We start from the raw sequence: 20,651 nt of genomic DNA, 5'->3' as shown, positions 1-20,651 counted from the left end.
ATCAGGGGCACTAAACAGGAAGATTTTCAGGGCTCCCCCCCAGGCACACACAACACATACTAATAATTAATGGGAGGGGGCCTTGAACTGCTCGGGCCCTAAGAAATTGCTATGGGCCCGTCTACACTAGAAACGTAAATCAACCTATATTGGGTGGACTTACAGCTCAATTACTGCAGTGGTTCAGGTCCACACCGCCCTCCTTGGATCGGTGATGTACACCCTCACTAAGAGGCAGCATGGAGAGCTAGAGCCCAGGCTCTATGCTCTGCTGGCAGCTCCCTGCCAGCAACCTGGCTGCCCCAGAGGCTCCTGGGCTCCCTTCCCCGCCAAGAGCCACCTGGGCTTCTCACCCCCAGAGATCAAGGTCCAGTTGCCCCAGCTTCTCGACCCGACCTACCAGAAGCCTGGCAGCTCTCAACAGGAGGGGGTGAAGCTGCCAGGGTTTCTCACCCAGCTGTAAGCCCAGAGCGGAGTCCATTCTGCCCTGGCTCCCAGCCAGGAACGGGGTCCAACCACCCAGCTCTCCAAGGGAATGCAGGGCAGCCGGCTCTTGCTGCCAGCTTTCTTGACAAGATAGCCAACAGCCAATGTTAGTAAGGTGTCTACAAAGGGCTTGTCTTCACTTACCTCGGAGATTGGGTGGCAGTCGACCGGAGCTACGCAAACTATGCAAAAATCTTGCGTAACTCCTGTCGACTTCTCTGGTTCTGTTCTGTGCGCCGCCTTCACTGCACTGCACCGACGGGAACCGTGTCCCCGTTGACGCAGCGCTATGCCATTTGAGAAGGTGGTCTTAATACGTCAATTTCCAGATCGACTGAGCAGGTCTTCGCTAACCGCTCAGTCGATCCAGAGAAGTCGATCTGACAGCGACATAGCCAAAGATACTGCCTCACCCTAACTATACCGACCTAAGCATCATATCTCTCCTGAAAGTGGCATTACAGTGTAGCAGGGCTCTTACATCAGAAGGAGAAAAGCTGTAGTGTAGACACTGACATAATCAGAATGATGTAAAGGGTGTGTAGACCAGCCCTTAGTCTGCTTATGCCTAGCACCAGCTCTGCCACCCTCACCCCAGCCACTGGCCCTCCTCAGGGATGGGACAGTATCCCTGGCAAGTTGCTCCCCCGAGACACTGGCCCCCCTCAGTCCAGCCACTGGACCTTCTCCTTGGCCCAGCCCCCGCCCCATGATGGGGCTGTATCTCTTGCAGGCTGCCCTCTAGACACTAGCCTTCCTCCCCTCCCTCACCCCAGCCACTGCCCCTCCAACGATGGGGATGTATCTCTAGGGGGCTGCCCCCCCCCAGCCACTGGCCCCCCTCCCTCACCCCAGCCACCGTCCCATCATCGGGGAGGGACCTGTATCTCTACAGGGCTGCCCCCCCAGCCCCTGCCCCCCTCACCCCAGCCACTCCCCCCCCCCCGATGATGGGGCTGTATCTCTAGGGGGCTGCCCCCCTCATTCCAGACACCCCCCCCGATGATGGGGCTGTATCTCTAGGGGGCTGCCCCCCTCATTCCAGACACTCCCCCCCCCCCCGATGATGGGGCTGTATCCCTGGCAGGTTTCCCCCCTTGCCGCCCCACAGGGGCTGCCCGCTCCCACCGCCTCCCGGGTCCGCCTCCGCCCCGCTCACCCAGGCGGGGCCCGCAGGCGCCGGCCAGCGCGGCCCGGAACCGGTCCATCTGGGTGTTGCGCTTGGAGTCGGGCTCCCACATCACCCGGGACTCCAGGATCTCCGGCTCCCGGGACATGGCGGCGGCAACTGGCAAAGCTGCAGAACCGCCGCGCCGCGCCCAGCTGCTCCACCCCGCCGCAGCCCGAGGGGCGGCCCGGCTCCGCCAGCACCGCCTGCACGCGCAGCCCGCCCGCCTCCCGGGCCCAGCTTTAGCGGCCGCGCGGAGCCCTCCCCGCGCTGTAACCTTCCGCCAGGCGGGCAGGAAAATGAGTGCGCCGACCCCCACGCAGCGCTGGGGGAGGGGAGGGGAGGGGAGACTCGCAGGGAGCCGGGGGAGATCCCTCCCACCCTACGCAGGGTTACCAGGCCCTTGCCCCGATCATCCCCCCCCCCCCCCCACACACACAGGCCAAGCAATCAGAAGCCTGGGATAAATGCAGAACCATCCCTAGCATCATTAGTGCCAAAGAAGGAAGGAAAAAAACATACTGAACAGCAGAGTTGGTGGAGGGAAGCCATCAACGATAAATTAATGGAGGACTGGCATCTAGCACGGCCACCAATAATCATCACCACGGGTGGCCATGCAGTCACAGCGCCGGGGAACACCACCCCAAGCACCACTTTTCGCTCCGAGCTGGCGAGCAGCCACGTTATTATCAGAAGGACTGATTATCAGAAGAGCTCCTGGTCTTTCCTCATCCCACCGCACTCTGCCACCCCCCAGCCCATGACTGGAAAGGGGTTCATGGGGCATTTCACCTGGAATGGTCCCTGGCCTTGAACTATGTGTTAACTACTTATGCCAAACCAATGGTTCTCTACCTGTGGGGTCCATGGATCTCTGGGGATCTGCAGACTATGTCTAAGACTGATGATTTAGTCAGGCCTAGTCCTGCTTTGAACAGGGGATTGGACTGGATGACTTCCTGAGGTCCCTTCCAACCCTCATTTTCTATGATGCTATGATTTCCAAAGGGGTTCACACCTCCATTTGACATGTTTAAGAGGTCCACAAATTAAAAAAGGTTGAAAACCACTATGCTAAACAATCCGTTCCCACCTTGTCTGAGTTGTAATGCTCTGGGTATGTCTGCACTGCAGTTAAAAACCCACTGCTAGCTGGTGCCACTTGACTAAGGCTCACAGAGTGGGAGGTGGTTGGAGCTGTTCAATTGCAGTGTAGCTGTTCCAGCTCCAGCTAGAGCCCAGGGTCTAGGTCCCTGCAAAGTGGGAGGGTCCCATAGCTCAGGCTGCAGCCTGAGCCCCCTACACCACAATTAAACAGCCCCTTAATCCCAGCCCTACAAGTCCTATTCAGCTGGCACTGGCCAACCACGGGTATCTAATTGCAATGTAGACATACCTTCTGAATACATTTCCCAGACCTGAAGAAGAACTCTGTGAAGCTCCAAAGAGTATCTCTTTCACCAACAGGGGTGGGTGTAGTAGAAGACATTACCTCACCCACCTTGTCTCTCTAATGAAGGGTATAGCAGAAATCACAGCATATTAATTATATAGCTATTTTAGGCTATTTTGAGACTAGAATACACCCATTTTTAGCAAATTTGAAAGCTGGGAGTTCGAATAAGGTAATTTTCCATTTGCCCCCACCAATACCTTTAAAATGCTGCTTTTCTAAAAAAAATAACCTTCCCATGGGCTGGGTCACACTGGCAGGGGGACACAATGCAATGAAGTAGTAAGGGCCCAATTAAAGTCTCTATGATCTTTTCTGCCGCTCCCCTCCTGGGGCAACTACAGCCAGAAGAGGTCCCTGGTGATACAGGTCCAGTGAAACCACATTGGACTGCCAAGGGACAGAGACATAGCAGTTCTAGCTAAATGGCCTTCATTTGGATAGCCTTTGCCTTCCTCCCACAGGTCCTCCAGATTTTGCCAGGTTGGGGGGCCATGGCTTGTTGCAGGGTAGTCTCTGCATGGAGATTTCCTCTAAAGCTCTTCCCACAGCTTTTCAAAGTAGGAAGCAGATAATCTGGCTCTGTGTCTCCCGCCCTTCTGGTGTGGATAACCTAAAAATCTGACCAAAGGTAAACTGATGTAGAGATATCTGCAAGTGGCACAGGAATATGTCTGAGGGGGAGTCTCCTCTGTCTACTTTCTGACTTTCCTAAGGCACTTGAAAATATATATCTAGATTTGAGATCGAGAGGGGATATTAGTCCTTTAACGTTATTTAATCCAGAAAGAAAAATAAGAGTATGAAACCCCAATACTTCTTAAATAAAATCAGCCACCAGAGCAAAAAAGCCCCTTAACTGTCACCATTAACACTAAGGAAGATGCAAGTAGAAGTCCATAAATAAATTCCTTCTTTGCTGCTGTTGATACAGAGTAGTTAATCAACAATCAAAAATCAGTTTTAGCAATATTCTAAGGAAATCATAACTGTATCTTCTTTATGGAAAATTTTACCTTTTTCAAGCTGGTCATACTATTTTTCTCTCAAACTTACAGATTTCCAGATCAGTTTGTAATTATTTTGTAAACCTTATGTCCTATCTCTCTAAAACGGTCTGCTTGTTATATAATTAACTGATATAAACATCTAGCAAATAGTTCACTTCATGTATCTTAGTATGCTTCTAAGAAGCAGAGCTGCCAAATACCTCTCACTTTGTATTAATTTTTAGTCAGTTTTGAAAGTATTTCTTTCTTAAAGCCTTCTTGCATTGTGTGTGTGTGTTGCATTAGGCATTTTACATTTCATTCATCATCTTTTTGAAAAATCTCATTCAAAAATCATCTCAGTTTATCAGCTTTGCAGAATGATCTCTCTACTTTTTATTATTCAACCAGCAAAAAAAAAATGTCCACAATCATGGTTTATGTGTAGAAGAAAACTGAATGAAAAACTAATTCCTTTTAAAAACTGCTAACTGTTTCTTTAAATAGCACCTGTCCCGCGTGCTCTGCACATCAGGGCTGCAAAACGTTGAGCTGCAGTGTAAGGCGGACTGATCTCTTGCGGCAGCACACCACAATCAGATTACACCATGATTGGCTGGCCCCACATCAGCCCAGACCCCACCCCATATGAGGCTAGCCAGACAATTGAGAAGTTGACACAAGGACAGACCAATTGCCTGATAGCTTAAAAAAACCCTAATTTTCTGTGAACCAATGAGCTAAAGAATGGGAGGGAGGTGTGCCCAATCAGAGAGGAAAGCTCTTAGGGTGGTGCTGGTGTAGAAGGCAATTAGGCAATAGCATTGATTTTGGGTGACCTAAAGAGCATTACTAACCTCCAGTCTAGACATATAAGATTATAAAATCTATACTCCATTTAAGATTAAAAAAAAAAAAAAGCAGTAGCAAACTAACAGCCTTCCTCCACCCGAAAGCAGCCCATACCTGAAAACACTAGTAAAAAATTACAGAGGAGGAGCAGTGTAATTTGCTTTATTGAATTGAGAATTTTAATTGAAAAGAAAGAGGCCAAGTTTGCAGATGAGAATCAAAGAGGAGGGGACACTGGGAATTTTATCATACTCTGTAACCCACAGAAAATCTTGATAGCAAATATTTAGCTCTTACAATAACGCCATCCCAGTTTACATCTCTGCTCTTATCTCCTCCTACTGATCCTTTTCCTTTCTTACCTTGTTTCCGTTTCTTGCTCTCTCTCTCCTTTTCCTACTCCCATCCTCAGGTTTCCAGGATTCCAAAGGAGGCTTTGGAAAATCGTAAGAACTTGAAGGAGAACTGAACAAGCATTCCTTGAATGTGGTTGTACGGTTTCTTTAGAATTTTTTTTACATTAGAATAAACCCATATTTCAGCAGCTTTAAAGGATGGAGAAAAATAGTGTGAACAGTATTCATTGTAATTCACCATTTTCACCAAAATCCCTTTCAAATGCTATTTTTGTACAACAAAATAATTTCAAAACAAGATATTTCCCCCCTTTCCCCTGCTCCAGGTTTGGATTAAGGATAGTTTACCTTAAAAGGGATAGCTAGAAGAAGAAAAAAAAAAAACATTCTACACACTCACTTGAAGTATGTGAATAAATCTATGCAAGTATCCAAAGATTAAATTCCATTTTGAGAACTGAAGAGATTGTCTGGTTGATACTATGTGGCAGGATGTGCATAAAGCAGACATTTTATGGAATGACTGGAAGTCTAAACTCTTAAGCACTCGTATGAGGATTCTTCTAAACAGACAAACTCCATGAACAGATACTAAAAGGTAGAGCACAAGTTGTTCTGAGGACTTGTTCTGAAGATGAAGAACTCCCAAAATAGAGCCTTTAGTCACCAACAAAGACACCGAATGCCCTTTGTTCTGCTCCAGACCAGACAGGGGCCAGGGGTCTGGATTTTGCTTGTTCTGCAGGTGTGAGGGAGATCTTTCTCAAACTGAGGAAACCTTCAATACAACAATGGAAGCCAATCCAGTTCTTCTTATGGCAATGCATAAAAGCTTACACCCAGAGTCCACGCCTATAACTTCAGTCCTGTAATCTGTTACATCCATGAAAATACTAGTAGCAACTTCAGATCTTGTGGCCAAGGGAGGGCTGGGCACCCAGACTGCGGCCAGGCCCAGAGCAGAGCTCGGGGCAGAACGGGGCTGAGTGACACTTACTCCCCACCCATGCAAACATTCCTCCACATCCCCCTGGGAGGTGTGCCCCACAGATTGAAGACCTCTGATTTAGGCAGTGTTTAAGTCTCAAACTATCTGCATCCTCTCTGATGGCATTTATAGAGAAAAGTGGGCTTCTGAGTAGCTGTGAAAGGAAGATTGTTAGAAGTATTATGTCATCCTCTGCTAAAGAACAATGCACTGAATTAGAATAGGCACTCTGTTATTTGATATGGAAATAAAATCCATAGCATGTGTGTAAGAACCTTTGCTGAAAGTGTTAAATAAATACACTGTTAAGGCCTTGATCGCGCAAACACAGATGAGTAAAGTTAAGCATATTCATGTTTGCAGGGGCTAATGTTGAAGATGGATTGTTTTGATTACAGTATTAATTTATTTTAAAGTCTCATCAACAATACTGGTATTGATTGGTTTTCACAGTTGCCAAGATTTTTAGGTAAGTAAAATGTCAGTGTTTTGTTGTTCATCAACCCCCTGTTATAACCAAGATTACCAAGAAATACACTCCTTATCTTAAGATACTGGAAAGTTAATTACTAAAGCTGATGATTCTGCAGAAGTTAGCTCATCTTCTGCAAGAGTAAGTGAAATAAAGCATTCCCACAAACATTTGCAGGGTATTTGCATTTTTCTACACAAGATTCAATAGCAATTAGCAAGTTTTAACCACAAGAAAGATCCCCTTTTGGGATTTTGAAATGAACTTGGTTAAGAGATTGAGAGTGACAAGTTCAAAAGCAACCAAGTAACTTTAGGCACATATGTCCCATTCAGTTTAACTTGTGCTCCCAAGTCTTAAATCATTCAAGTGTTTTTTTTGGCAATCCCGCTCAGGGGCAGTAAATAATAAAAAGATGTACAAGGGAGCATTGGAGCTGGCTGCGATGCTGTGGGGAAGAATGGAAAAGAGCGTGGACAGCTTTCATTGTGAAAGAAATACCTATAATCTTATCACAGCTTGACTACTAAGAAGCATTACTGCAAACCCCAAAAGATCAAAAATCATGAGCCAGACCACCAAAAATCGTAAGATTGGCCATAAAAGGGGTCGTTTATCCCCTCTCCAGGCCCACATAAGGTGGGGTGCAAAGGGATAGGTGCATGGCCGTTTTAAGACCTTCGTAGGCCCTAGGCACGCTTGCCTTTGTAGGCCCCTTGAACGAAATAACTCATTTGATTTTAAGCTATTAATTTAAGCACATTAATTGCGAGGTTTTGTGGCCCCTAGTTATGCCACTCTGAGCAAAATGTCAAATAAAAATTGTTCAAAATTGAAACCTACATTTAATACATTCCCTTTTGCTAATATTGTAACCATATTCTTTAAAAGCTTAGAAAATGTTAAATCTTGTCACAGAATTAAATTTACAATGGATATATGTGATAATATAATAGTAATTTGTACCTTAGACAAATATATTTAATTTAAGAAGATATTAATTTTGATTTTATCGTTTGCTTTTCAAATTTTCGAATAAAGTTTTAGTTCACAAAATTTTTCGTAGGCCCTGAAAGTGTCGTAGGCCCTATTGTACCTAATGGATAATACGGCCCTGGGTAGGTGCATGTGTTATGTGTCAGTCTGCCCCTGGCTGTCCTGAAGGTGTGTTTGTGTTTTGAGGAGGGTAGGTGTGTGCTGTGTTTTGAGGAGTGATGTGATGTGGTGGGGTGGTACCGGGTGTGGTGCAGGTTGTGCAGTAGATGAATTGTGAGGTGGGGGGTGTGCCGTGTGTATGTAGCACTGGGAGGGGTAAGGAGTGTGTGTATTGTGAGGCGAGGGGGGATGTCGCCGAGAGGGGTGTGCAGTGTGTGTATTGTGAGGTGAGAGGGGTGTGCAGTGTGTGTATGGTGTATTGTGAGGTGTGTGTGAGGGGGGGGATGTCGCTGAGAGGGGTGTGCAGTGTGTGTATTGTGAGATGAGGGGTAAGTGTGTGTGAGTGTGTGTGTATTGTGAGGCGACGGGGGATGCCGCTGAGGGGTGTGCAGTGTGTGTATTGTGAGGCGACGGGGGATGTCGCTGGGAAGGGTGTGCAGTGTGTGTATTGTGTGTATTGTGAGGCGACGGGGGATGTCGCTGAGAAGGGTGTGCAGTGTGTGTATTGTGAGGCGAGGGGGATGTCGCTGAGAGGGGTGTTCCGTGTGTGTATTGTGAGGTGAGAGGGGTGTGCAGTGTGTGTATTGTGAGGCGACGGGGGATGTCGCTGAGAGGGGTGTGCAGTGTGTATATTGTGAGAGGGGGGTGTGTCGCTGAGACGGGTGTGCAGTGTGTGTATTGTGAGGTGAGGGGGATGTCGCTGAGAGGGGTGTGCAGTGTGTGTATTGTGAGGTGAGCGGGGTGTCGCTGAGAGGGGTGTGCAGTGTGTGTATTGTGAGGTGAGGGGGGTGTCGCTGAGAGGGGTGTGCAGTGTGTGTATTGTGAGGTGAGGGGTGTGCAATGTGTGTATTGTGAGGCGAGGGGGGAGATGTTGCGCAGTAAGGGGTGGGCCGCCGGTGTGTGTGTGTAGTTGCGCTTGAGGGGCGTGCGTCACTCTGCCGGGAGGGACGCGCCGGGGCGCCCTGCAACCGGGACTGCCCGGGCCGACCTCCCCGCTGGCTCCGGTGAGGGCGGGCCGGGCAACTCCCAGTCCGCCTCCCGCAGGGGGCGCTGCCGCCGCCGCTGCCGCCTCACTCTGTCCGCGGAGACCTGCCCGGCGGAGGGATGCTGGGAGCGGCGGCACCTGACAGCCCCATCCCAGTCCTGCCGGCAGCGTGCGGCGCTCGGAGTCGGTGATGCTCCTCCTGGCCGGGCTGGGCGACATGACGGCGGGCGGCAGCGGGCGACTCCTGCCCGGCCTGGCGCTGCTCCTCCTGCTGCTGCTGGGCGGCATGGCGGGGCCCGGAGCCTGGGCGGCCCGGAGCCGCGGCGCCGACAAGAACAGCCTCCGTCGGGCGGCCAGCGGCATCTACCAGGGGGTGAGCGGCTTGTGCGGCGAGGACAACGTGCGGGCCTTGCAGAAGGTGAGACACCCCCCGCCCCCACGGCGAGCCCGCTTCCCGCCCACGGCACCCCCTCCCCCGCTGGCGGGCTGAGGAGAACGCGCGGGCTCTGTGGGCGGGCGGGCGAGCCTGCCTTCCCCCAGCTCGACCGACCGACCCTTCCGGCCGCGCCCGCCCTCTTCCCGCTCGGGCCGCTCTCCTTGCGCTGCCCGGAGCCACCCCCCACGTCCCCGGGCGCCCCCGCCGGCCCTGGGGGAGGAGGCGGCGCGGGGGATCGGGGAGGAGCAGGAATCCATGGAAGCACCAAGGTGGCCGCTTCCCTTCGTTGCCTCCTCACCCCGAAGCGCCTCTTGGTGCATGTGGCCCCTTGGCGAGGCGGGAAGTCGGGAGGCTTGGTGCGGGCACGTTTCCATGTGGGTATTGAGCTAATAAACCACCCTCCCCCCCCCCCCCAGCGCGCGCACACGTGCTGTTCCCCTGCACGCTTAATCTGCGAGTTTAGTGTAAGGATTAAACGGCAGAAAAGAGCCTTCAGACAGACCTTGGGGGCTGGCCGGACCGCGAGCAGTTTAAGGCAACTTGCTGTCTGGCTCCCTCTGCGGGTGGCCGCTCTGCATCTCTCATCCATCAGGCATGAAAGCAGGTTTGCACGGCTTGGAAGCAGGGGCCAAAGCCAGCGGGCGGCTTCTGGTGTTTTGTTTGCTTTGCACCTACAGTTTGATCGAGTGTGACTCTTTTAGAGCGGGTAATTAGCGTAGGGTAGGTGCTTCCAATGTTTGCAGGCACGTCAATGATGTGAATGGTGGTAAAGTGCAATATTGACTTTCATATAGTGGATCCAGGGCCCTCTGATCTCTAGCGCTAAAAAGCAAAGCAAAACAGGGTTTGAGAACTCCTTACCATCCCAACCAAAAACGAACTAGAAGTCTTTAGCTTCCTCCTTGTTGTTAATACAAGTAGAAGTGTGGATGAATTACTGAACTGATGCTCAAAGAGCAAACTAGAAGTAATAGTAAACAATTTACCCATAGCATATATTTCAGTTTTGTCACAGGGCTTTTTGAAACATAGATACTTTATTGTATTGCATACAAATAATTCTGTATCAGAGGGAAAGAATCAAAACACATAAGCAAGGAAGAAAAGAAAACCTGTTCAGATAAGATTGTTGAAATGGAGAGAGGGGAAAGACTGTCTTTTATTCAGGAAGTTTATAGTAACAGCTTTTATGAGGCTGCCATTACATTGGCAAAATTTGGACCTGAAAACCTCTGGTGTAGTTCTACTAGTTGAGGCAGCTGTGAAGGTAGTAGCATTGAGAGAGTGCAGGTGTTTTTTGCCATAGTGTTTGTTGCCTGACCCTTCTTAGAGGTTCTGATGAAATTCTTAAGGAATACACAGAAGAACTGAAATAAGACTAACAAATATTGTAATCTTCAAAACTATTTTAGGTTAGGCTGTTCCCAAAGGAAACCAAATTACCTTTCAAGTGTACTCAGTTTCTCATTCAGTCGTCTAACTTCATGATTCCCAATCTTAACTCCCTGTGTATCATAGTAACATGAAGGTATGTTACTATACTGAATTGGAGTAATTTGCACTGTCATTAGAGTTTTGTGTAGATATGCAACACATTGGTTTATGGGCATGTCAGGTTTTCAAATATGTGAGAATTGCATTGAGAGTTTGTTTTTCACACACTAATGTGTGATGAAGTAATGAACTTCAACAAGTTGAATCAACAAGTAATGAACTTGTTGCAAATAACACAGAATTATGAACAAGCAGGCAGACAAAACCTATGTTAATTCAGTTTTTCCTGTGATCTGGAAAGGAAGAAAAATTTGCTGCATTTATTTTTAAATACTTGGAGGCACTCAAATACCATGGTAATGGATAATATATATGTATGTTGATTGATTAATCAGTGATACATTTTTTTTAGATGGATTGAAAATTGAATAAACTACATAAACCCCTCAAAGTTGATTTCCAATGGCCATTCTTTACGGTAGCATTTTCTTTTATTTTACAGTTTTTCTCTAGGCTGACAGAAAGATTTGTTTATGGTGTGGATGTATTAGTAGACACATTCTGGAGAATATGGACTGATGTGCTGGATGTTCTTGGAATTGATGGTAAGTGTGATGTCTATTAAACCCAAAATTATGCCAGGTAATCCTTATGGATATTTTCACAGGCATGTGAAGGGTGGGGAATATTAAGTTATTTATTACATTCGCTTTTGTATTACATTTGATACCTGTTTATTACATGCTTTCTTAAACCATCCATCACTGCAGTTTCTGGGAGCACTTGCCAGGGTTTTCATTTTGTCATTCATACTTCCAAACAGAAAAAGTAAAACAATCCTGCTATTCTGTAGCTTTAAAGTGGAGAATGGAAAGAGATCTGACCAGTCAGTTAAAAATCCAAGATCTGATTGTTCACTGAGTAGAAAATCTGGGCAAAGAGATGTCTTGCATATCTTTTTAAATCTGGACAGGTTTGTGATTAATCTTTGTTCTTCACTGGATGTTTTGAGACTTGGGACTGGGTGTCATCCACTAAAGAGAATGGAGAGGATGGTTTCCAGAACATCTAGAGTATGCAACTGTGAAGGCTGGTTTAGGTAGCTACCCTTCTAGGGTGTTGGTGGGGACTATTTTGCACCTCTAGTTTGTTTCTCTTTTTCTTATAATGTAATCCCTCAAGTTCCATCTATCCTAACTCTCTCCTCTCAACACTCCAGAAATAGGTTGAATTATATTGGTAAAGCAGTGCGAGAAAAAATTTGCACTGCTTCTGTATCTGTTCTGTAAACAGGACTCAACACTGTAAATTCTCTGGGCACGGGTCTGGATAATAAAACCTTAAAGGGTCTGTGTTTCTTAGTCACTTTACTATGATAGCATGATGGGGTATTAGCTCCTTGAAAATGTTTCTCTGGAGAGAGGACAGTTATTGGAAAGTTTTCCTTAGAAAGGCATGAAAATGTCTGAATGATTTTTCCTGATATTTTCATTTTTTCCTTCCTTCATTTTGTTTATTTCTTGCTTGTACCTTAGCTTTCTCTTGTTTTCCTGCTCTTTATTTCTCCCTTTATTTACTCCCATCTGTGGTATTTTTAACACTTTTAACGCTGGGTCTAGTCATGTAGAGCACTCTGTAAATGTGACTCCTTTCCTCTCTACAAGAGAGAAAAGAAGACCTGTGATCTTGGGATCCGTGGATCAGAAATAGGAGTTAGAATAGGGACATATTAAGAGGGTTTTTATCTACTAAAGTTGTCACTTAATGGTGGAAACCATGTTGAAGTTAATAGAGTACTTTTCTGTAACCAGTTGTTAGTGGTAAAATGTTCTCTCCACTTCTAACATAATATATTTTGTTCATTTGACTGAAAGCCCAGCTTTTCCTAAGCCGGAGCATATTGCAGTAGCTTGCCCATGTGCTCTAATATAGTGACACACTCGTTTGTGCTTATAAACCTTGCCTAGGAAACAGCACCTTGCTCCAGTGTTGTGTGAATTTTGAAGGAAAGTGTGGGATATATGGCTCTCTGATTACCATGGATGTGGGTCAAATCCATATAGAGAAAAAAATAGATGCTTTAAAAATCAAAATAATGCTTTTCTAAGTTATTTTCCTACTGGTTCTGAGATCTAGACTCTATGAAACTGAATAATTTTAAGCAGTCTGGCATGCATATGGAGTTCCTGTCGTTAATCTCTTTACATGTTTTCATTATTTTATTGCTGATCCTTTTATCAGATGGAATAAGGTGAGGAAGAAGTCCAAAGGATAAACTGATAGTTGCTGCAGGGAAAGAAATGCGGGGTGGAGTTGGACAAATAGGGAAAGGAAACAGAGAAACAGAAAGAAAGATGGGGGAGAGGGAGAGGGGAGTGAAAATGAAGAGAAACAAAGGGTAGGAGTAGTGGTGATCCTAAAGGTGCATGTACTTTTCTGTTGTGTGATGCTGAATGAACTTAACAAATAATATCTAAAAGTTGTTACTACACACAGACCATATTCTACCCTTAATCTTAGTTCTAAACTTACGCTTTGGACCAGTGTGGCCCTCTCTCTAACTGAAGTGAATTCACTCAGTCACACACAACCAGAGATGATCTAGTGATTGCTGCTATTTGAAAGGGGCCACTGGGATACATGTATATTTATCATTATCCAATAACTGATGAACTTGCTCATCTCTCCATCCCCTTTTTAAAAACCACAGCCTTGAAACTTGAAACTACTGGTGTATGGTCCTTCACTAGTTACGCTTACAGTTTACACTTATTACCTTAGTTTAATTAGATTGGGCAATCTTTTACTATCTCATAAATGTGTTTTTATTTTTCAGCTTCCAACCTGACTCATTATTTCAGCCCTGCAGCAGTTGCCAACAACCCTGCCCGTGTTCTTCTGCTGATCGGTGCTGTTTTACTTGCCTATTGGTTTTTGTCTCTCTTCCTTGGATTCTTCTTCTGTCTCTTACATATGCTGTTTGGCCGCTTCTTCTGGATTGTAAGAGTTGCTCTGTTTGCCCTTTCATGTGTGTATATCCTCCAAAAGTATGAAGGAGAACCAGAGCATGCAGTCTTGCCTCTGTGCTTTGTTGTAGCAGTCTACTTCATGACTGGGCCCGTTGGATTTTACTGGAGGAGAAATAGCAGCAGCAGCCTTGAAGAGAAGATTGACCATATTGACAATCAAATTAGACTTCTGAACATACGTCTTACTAGGGTAATCGAAAACATGGACAGAGGCAATGACCAGTGAAATAAAACCTATAGATCACTTTACACCAGCTCACTAGAAGGTTACTAAGCACTATCTCATTGAAAATTACTAAGCAGCAAAACATCACATGGTAAAAATGTGCGATGTTAGAACTTTAGATCATGTGTTAAAAAGAATAAGAGTAATTTATCTAGACTATACACTCAGAATCATTATACTTGTAAAATAAGATATGAGATGTTAGCTGTATATTCAGAGAACTTTATCCATGACTAGAATTTTATCAGTGAATAAACGCTTACTTTTACAAGCATTTAAAAACATCTTTTTGTAAAGTTTTTATAAAAGCAAATTGAGTAATCTATTTAAAATATTGAAGCTGAGCTGAGCATTATGCAAATTTGACATTAAAAAAAATCTTACTCAAGCTACCAAACATTTCTATTGAGAAGTAGTGATTGTGGGTCCACATTTCAGTGTTTTTTTTTTTTTGTTTTTTTTTACAAAGTTGAGAGCATTCTTATTTTACTGTTGACTTATTTCATTGCTTGAAGTTGCCTTTTCATATAGTATGAAGAATTTTCTCACATTCAGGCCAAAAAATATCATACCATAGCTTTTAATGGCAAGAAGGGGGTTACTTCATAAGTCAGAAGCCCTTTAAAGCCACTCCAAAATGAAGAACCCATAACTCTCTACAGGTATATGGTTTTCTTTCTTAGCTTTTCATATTAAGGACTTTGCCTTCAGTGTATTTTTTTTTTAAGTGTAGTTTAAAAAGCAAATTGGTATGAAGGTAAGAGAGATACTGTGTTGGCAAATTTTCAGTGGCAGAGTAGTTATATTTGATCTTCACAGTAAAGCATTTCCCAAATAGGAGTGCATAGGAAGAAATTATTTTTTTTATTTTTTTTTAATCTCAGGACCCACATGCTTCCTCAGAACAAAAAATGCAGCAGATAAAATACTTGCAAATGTATTGTTGCTTAAAGCTTTCTCAGGACCAATAAGCAGCAATAAATCTATCTTGAGGAAGATTTGGATTTTTTTCTAAAATTTTAATAGTCTTATAGGTGCTTTTTGCTTGAAATCCGTGTCCCCAGTGGATCTTTGTAGAGGTCAATCACATTATGAGGCGTATATAAAACAGGATTATTTCAAAGTGATGTTAGAGGGCTTTGAAGCAACTTTAGTTTGGTGGGTGTATGTATTTGTAACCTCATCATGCTAACAAGCTAGATCATTATGACACTGTTGTAAGATTTGTTGAAATTTGTTGAGACAAAGGTAAAACCTCAGGGAAGAAAGTCTGAGAAATCATTTAACTTTTGTAATGCAGTGCTTTCAAGGGTGTTGTGGGGGTGTGGTGGGAAAGCATTTATACCATAGTGAGCACAGTATAAATAAAGCACCTGTTCCTAATATTTTTTAAAAACTGTGTTAAAGTAAAATCTGGTTTCTGGCAGAAACTAGGCAAAAGCAAGGAAATGAGTCTGAAGTGCTGAGCCAAAAACTGCAATTTCACATGTGTATTCATAGTTTTCTTCAGTGGAATTGCACATATCCACCTCAGCAGAATTTGGCCCTCTGTCTTGAACTTGCTGCTTTTGCTGGGTTTAACCAGGATTGTAGCATTTCACTGAATGTATTTTTTGTAAATTTCCTTTAAATTTTTAATGTTGAATCATACAATACTATTTTAAAAAAAGCACATTACTTGCCTAATCTTTCTCTTAGTCTGTCATATTAAACTTACATTACTATGATTTATTTTTAAATCTATGTTTATGGATGGATATTTAAAATGTGGGGTTTGATCTTTGATGGCTCCAATTTATGTCAGTGATAACTTAAACCTAGTTAATTGGTAAAAAGTGCAATTGACAGTCTGTACAGTGAGTCATTTTAATCCTTCATGCCATCTGAGTGGCCACATGTGCACAACAAATGTATACACCCTGAATCCCTTAGGAAGTTTTTGTTGAAAATTACAAAGTATCTGATTTAAGGACAAAAAAAGAACAACTGCGTATTTAAAAAAAGTAATAAATGGTATGATTATGTGCAGGTTTCCAGATTAATAACACCATATTTAAATTGTGTATAATATTTTATATAAATAATTTTCTGCATTCATTGACTTTAAAAACTAGGTCATGGTCCTAAAGGCTCAATCCTGTGAACCCTAATAGATACAGCATTATTGATATCAATGGGACTATTCATAATAAAAATCGCTACCCTTGGTAGTGCTTGTAGGATCTGGGTACAAAGTAGACTCTGAAATTAGGTATTAAGGCCCTGATTTAGCAAAGCACTTAAGTGCTTTGCTGAATTTGGGGCCTAAGGATTGAAGTCTGCAAACCTTACTAATGCAAACAGTTGTGCTGTCTTCAGTGGGATAACACCTGGGGGAGAAGATGACCCACATGAGTCAGTTTGCATGATTGTGTCCTAAATAAGGAAATAACTTATGTAACTGTCAGTTACCAGATGTCTGTACATTCATGCTTGTTTTCTTTTCTATGAATATGATTTATATTTTACATAAACAATTTTTGTATTTTCAGTAATCTATATTTAGTATTAAAGATAAAAACACTGAAAGATTAATATAAGAATTATAAGAATAACAAGAGTTGCATATTACAGATTTACATTAAAATGTTACCATAAAATTTACATTTGGATTATATTAATATTTTCCCATGTCTTTTTTTCTGTTGCTTTTTTAGTTTTTGGAAAAATGAGCCCTTTTGTGTCAACACTCTTCTCCCAAACTTGCCCAACCTGCTGTGTGCAGGAAAATATATATTTTTATTTACTTACAGCCCATGTACAGTGAAATGTTTCATCTTAAACACAGTAGAAAATGTAGTTATAATAGACAATACAAATCTGCTTAAGCAATTTATAGAAAATTGGCTATTTTAATCAGTATTGTTTCCCAATATTCAATTATCTCAGTGTATAGTCTAACTTCAAAAGTAGTAATTTTGAAAGAGCACAAACAAAAATTTAATGATTGTACTTGAAAATGCTCTGAATTTTAATGTTCACAGTAGTTAAAATGCTTTTGGAAGGCAATTTGGTGGTGTATTTAAGTTCTCTCAAGTTACTTTTGTAAATAGTTTACAAATATTTTTCCATACAAAATACTGTTCACCTACCTAGGCTCCTCTACTTCATTCTTCATAATTCATTCCATAGGCAGTGATTGCTGTGTTATACTGCCTTTTATCTGAGGGCCTCAAGGCACTTTACAAAGATGAGTAATAGCCCCATTTTACAGATGGGTAAACTGAGGCATAGAGTTTGAGTGGCTTGCCCAAGGCCACGCAGCAAGTCAGCGGCAGACATAAGAATAAAACCCAGATCTCATGACTCCCAGTACTTGCTCTAATCACTAAACTCGTTCTGGGATAGGTAGTAATATCTATGCATTCTTCGGCATAATTTAACAAATCCTGTCCTTAGTTCTAGAGGCTAGTAATATTGAACTGCTCCTTTTTATTGCCCCGTCTTCAGCAGCTACTTAGAAGAATGTCACCTTACTTCACTGGTTGACATGTGATAGTTTATGAATTGATGTACCTCAAGCTGTCTGGCTTTATCAGAAATTCCACTAAGGTCTTAAGTATTTAAATTTCATACTTTAGGGCCTAATATTTGAAACTACTGTATGTATTTCAATACATCAATGTTCTGCAAAGCTTTATATTTGTAGCAAGTTATCTGAAAGTACACACCTCACCTATAGATAACTGTTTTGTTGTATTCAGACTATAATGCTTTCAAAAGTGGTATTGAATGTCCAAGTACAATGTACAAATCTGGTATAGCTCAGTACTGTACTTAATAGTGTGTTCTTCAAATTGTGATTTCCTTTAAAAGACTTGTTGCATAGTTAATGTGGAAAATAGACTCAGTACCAACCTTAGCTTTTTGATGGTGTAAAGTTTTTTAATGTGATTTGCCTCACATACCAATAATTCGTATTTGGCAGCTAATGATGTTATTGACCATAAGTTCTACTTGTCTGTTTTTTGAGAATAAAGATTTTATTGTATCTGCATGTATTTTAAACTTTTGGATAATTCAATTGAACCGTGATTACAATTAGCACATTAAAATTGATCTTTTCTTCTTTTTAACCAGGAATTATATTTACTATTGTAGCACTAGTTATCAGCACTGATGTCAGTGATTTCATTTCACATCCTGTTTTGTATATTAGATTTAACGTTTAGATCGTGTTTAAGTTTGTACAAATTGTGTTATGTAAAATGATTTGTTCTGAAGAAAATTATATATGTATACTTTTGACATGTGACCCCTAGGGAAATATTAGATTCTGCTGATATTTTAAATAGTTATGAATATCAAACTTATTTTTACAAAGCTATACTTGGCTTTATTTATTACTTATTGACCACCAGATCAATGTATTATGTAGTTAAATATTTGTAGACTGATTTCACAAATGAATTATGGTATTGTGACTAAGCTTAAACAAAATAAATGTTTATTGAAACTTTGCACTGAGACCTAAACTGCACTTAAGACTTTTGTTGCAAATCATCTGTTTGGCAGAAAGTAATTTTCTGGAGCTCCACTGTTGTACTATTTGAGAAAGTGATATGATGGCAACTGTTTGCATAAATTAGAGAAAATCTGCATCATACATCATTTGTGACAACTACAAAGCTCTTTAAGAGAACAGGCACTTCCTTATGCTTTACCTGTGCAATACATGTTGTTGCAAGCCTCTATCCTTTGGTAGTTGCACCTAGTTCTCTTGCCCACGATCTAAGCCCACACAGTGTGTGGATAGGTCACATACTAAAGAGGATGGATCACTGACTCCTACACACAGATTTTATAGCAGTAATGCTTCCTCCCACCCCTCTGACTGAGGCTGGTGGGGGAGGAGGCGGAGATGGCCTGCCCATGAGGCTCAGGCCTATTGCAGCTGAGTCCAGCCACCAGCACTTTTGGCTACTGTCTCCCATAGGTGGGGTAAATGGGAGAGACAATGCTCACTCAAGGGTCAGCTGCAAGTGTGAATTTCAAACCCTTATACCCTCCAGACCAACTGCTCCCAGTGAGCTCCCACCCCCATCTTCTGTGACATTACAGGAGGGGTGAAATTACATGGGATCAGGAAACTAAGCAGGACCCTGTGGATTTGGTCCTTGGAAGGGACACCAAAGCATGTGCAGGTCAGTCTTAAGTGTTCAGCAGTAAGCTAACTTATTGTTGCCCCCATGAGGTTTTGGTATTAAACTTGCAAAGACCCGTTTTGGCCAAAATATCAAAGAAACTACAAAAATAAGAAACCTGCTGTCTGGCAGATTGGAAATTATTGGGAAATAGCAAGACTATTTAAATGGTAGCATTACTTTATTTTATTTAGTATTTCAGAGGTGATGAAACCCCCATCAATCGTGTCTGGGCCCCATTATGCTAGGTACCATACAAATACAGAGCTATACACTAGCCTGGCTGCCCGAAACATTTTATCCAGGCCTGTGCAATAATTCAAGAGTTCTCAAATTGGGGTTTGTAACCCCCTCCTTTTCTTTAATGGTTATGTGGGGAGGGGTTTCACACTATTCTGTTCTAGAGTGACCAGATAGCAAGTGTGAAAAATCAGGACAGGGTAGGGAATAATAGGCACCTGTATAACAGCTCCACATATCAGAACTGTCCCTATAAAATTGGGACATCTGGTCAACCCAGGGCACAGGGTGAGAGCCATTGTAGTACAAATCTTTGTTCTTTTATCCATTGTGTCCTGAAAATCAGTTGTCCTTCGAGTGATCATCTGCCCCGATTCCCCCCCCTTATCCTTAAGGGAAGTAGACAGGTCCAGAGGGCCCACTCTGCCTTTTAGGTTCTTGGGCAGGCAGGAGGATAAGGCCCAATGGACACTGCTAGCCAGAAAAGAATCCAATCTGCTGTGCACAGGGTGCAAGCACACGAAATGGAAAAATCTGGGTGGACAACACATCCTGAAGAAACAAAGTTACTTCGCCTGAGGAATTATTCTTTCATCCACGAGCAGGGCCAGCGCAGCCCTTCATCCTTCCAAGCGGCATCAACTGCACAAGTCCCATCGCAATGCCAGGGGCACCTCGCAGGCTTGCAGCTGTGCTACTGCGAGCTGTGCTGGCCACGCGCCCGGAACCTGAAGGGCTGCACGCCGTGACGGTTTATTCTTATCGCCCGTCGGTTGGTATGGGCAGTAAACGCACCCGGCCAGGGGATTTCCTTGATCTGAGGGGACAAGCCCGCGCGCGTTTGCGGCCTGTCCCGGCACCGGGAAGGGGCGGCGGATCTGCTTAGCTCGCGCACGCCGAGGAAAGCGAGGGATGCACCGCAGCCCGGCCTCGGCCTCTTCACCGGGAACCACCGCCCGCCTCGCTCCCTGCCTGCCTCGCTCCCTAGTCCTACCCGCTGCAGCCGTCCCCCTCCCCCGGCACTGTCACTCCAGCCAGCCTCCCCGCCCTCCTTCTTCCTCCCGCCATGGTTCTCCCCCCCACCCACGTATCGTTCCATCCTCCCTCCCGTTCCCGGGTATCCTCCCCTCCCCCCC

At 44.0% G+C, this 20,651-nt stretch overlaps 2 protein-coding genes across 2 annotated transcripts in view; one reads left to right on the top strand and one right to left on the bottom strand.

Moving 5' to 3' along the window:
* The window catches only part of AACS (acetoacetyl-CoA synthetase), a 59,131-nt gene extending 57,116 nt beyond the window's left edge, over positions 1-2,015 (bottom strand). The window contains exon 1 of the mRNA XM_067539741.1: positions 1,646-2,015. Within this exon, the coding sequence (XP_067395842.1) occupies positions 1,646-1,763 (118 nt within the window). The 5' untranslated portion in view covers positions 1,764-2,015. The remainder of the gene's footprint in view (positions 1-1,645) is intronic.
* Positions 2,016-8,966: 6,951 nt separating this feature from the next.
* Positions 8,967-18,877, top strand: BRI3BP (BRI3 binding protein). The gene is made up of 3 exons (XM_067539740.1): positions 8,967-9,325; positions 11,340-11,442; positions 13,674-18,877. Exons 1-3 carry the CDS (start codon positions 9,098-9,100, stop codon positions 14,090-14,092), a joined length of 750 nt encoding a protein of 249 aa, XP_067395841.1. The 5' UTR covers positions 8,967-9,097; the 3' UTR covers positions 14,093-18,877.
* The last annotated feature ends 1,774 nt before the right edge of the window (positions 18,878-20,651 follow it).

This window comes from Emydura macquarii, unplaced genomic scaffold (assembly GCF_026122565.2).
Source record: "Emydura macquarii macquarii isolate MOO-44397 ecotype Brisbane River unplaced genomic scaffold, CSIRO-AGI_Emac_v2 contig_554, whole genome shotgun sequence".
NCBI classification, from domain to species: domain Eukaryota; kingdom Metazoa; phylum Chordata; order Testudines; family Chelidae; genus Emydura; species Emydura macquarii.
The sequence above is the reverse complement of the archived record's forward strand: the minus strand, read 5'-3'. Positions and strand labels throughout refer to the sequence as shown.

What these genes read in the sequence shown, in the direction of transcription:
- BRI3BP (XM_067539740.1), top strand. Translation starts at nt 9,098, where the DNA reads ATGCTCCTCCTGGCCGGGCTGGGCGACATGACGGCGGGCGGCAGCGGG. An exon ending in ACGTGCGGGCCTTGCAGAAG is followed by an intron (nt 9,326 to 11,339) that starts GTGAGACACCCC and finishes TTTATTTTACAG; the next exon opens with TTTTTCTCTAGGCTGACAGA. An exon ending in GGATGTTCTTGGAATTGATG is followed by an intron (nt 11,443 to 13,673) that starts GTAAGTGTGATG and finishes TTTATTTTTCAG; the next exon opens with CTTCCAACCTGACTCATTAT.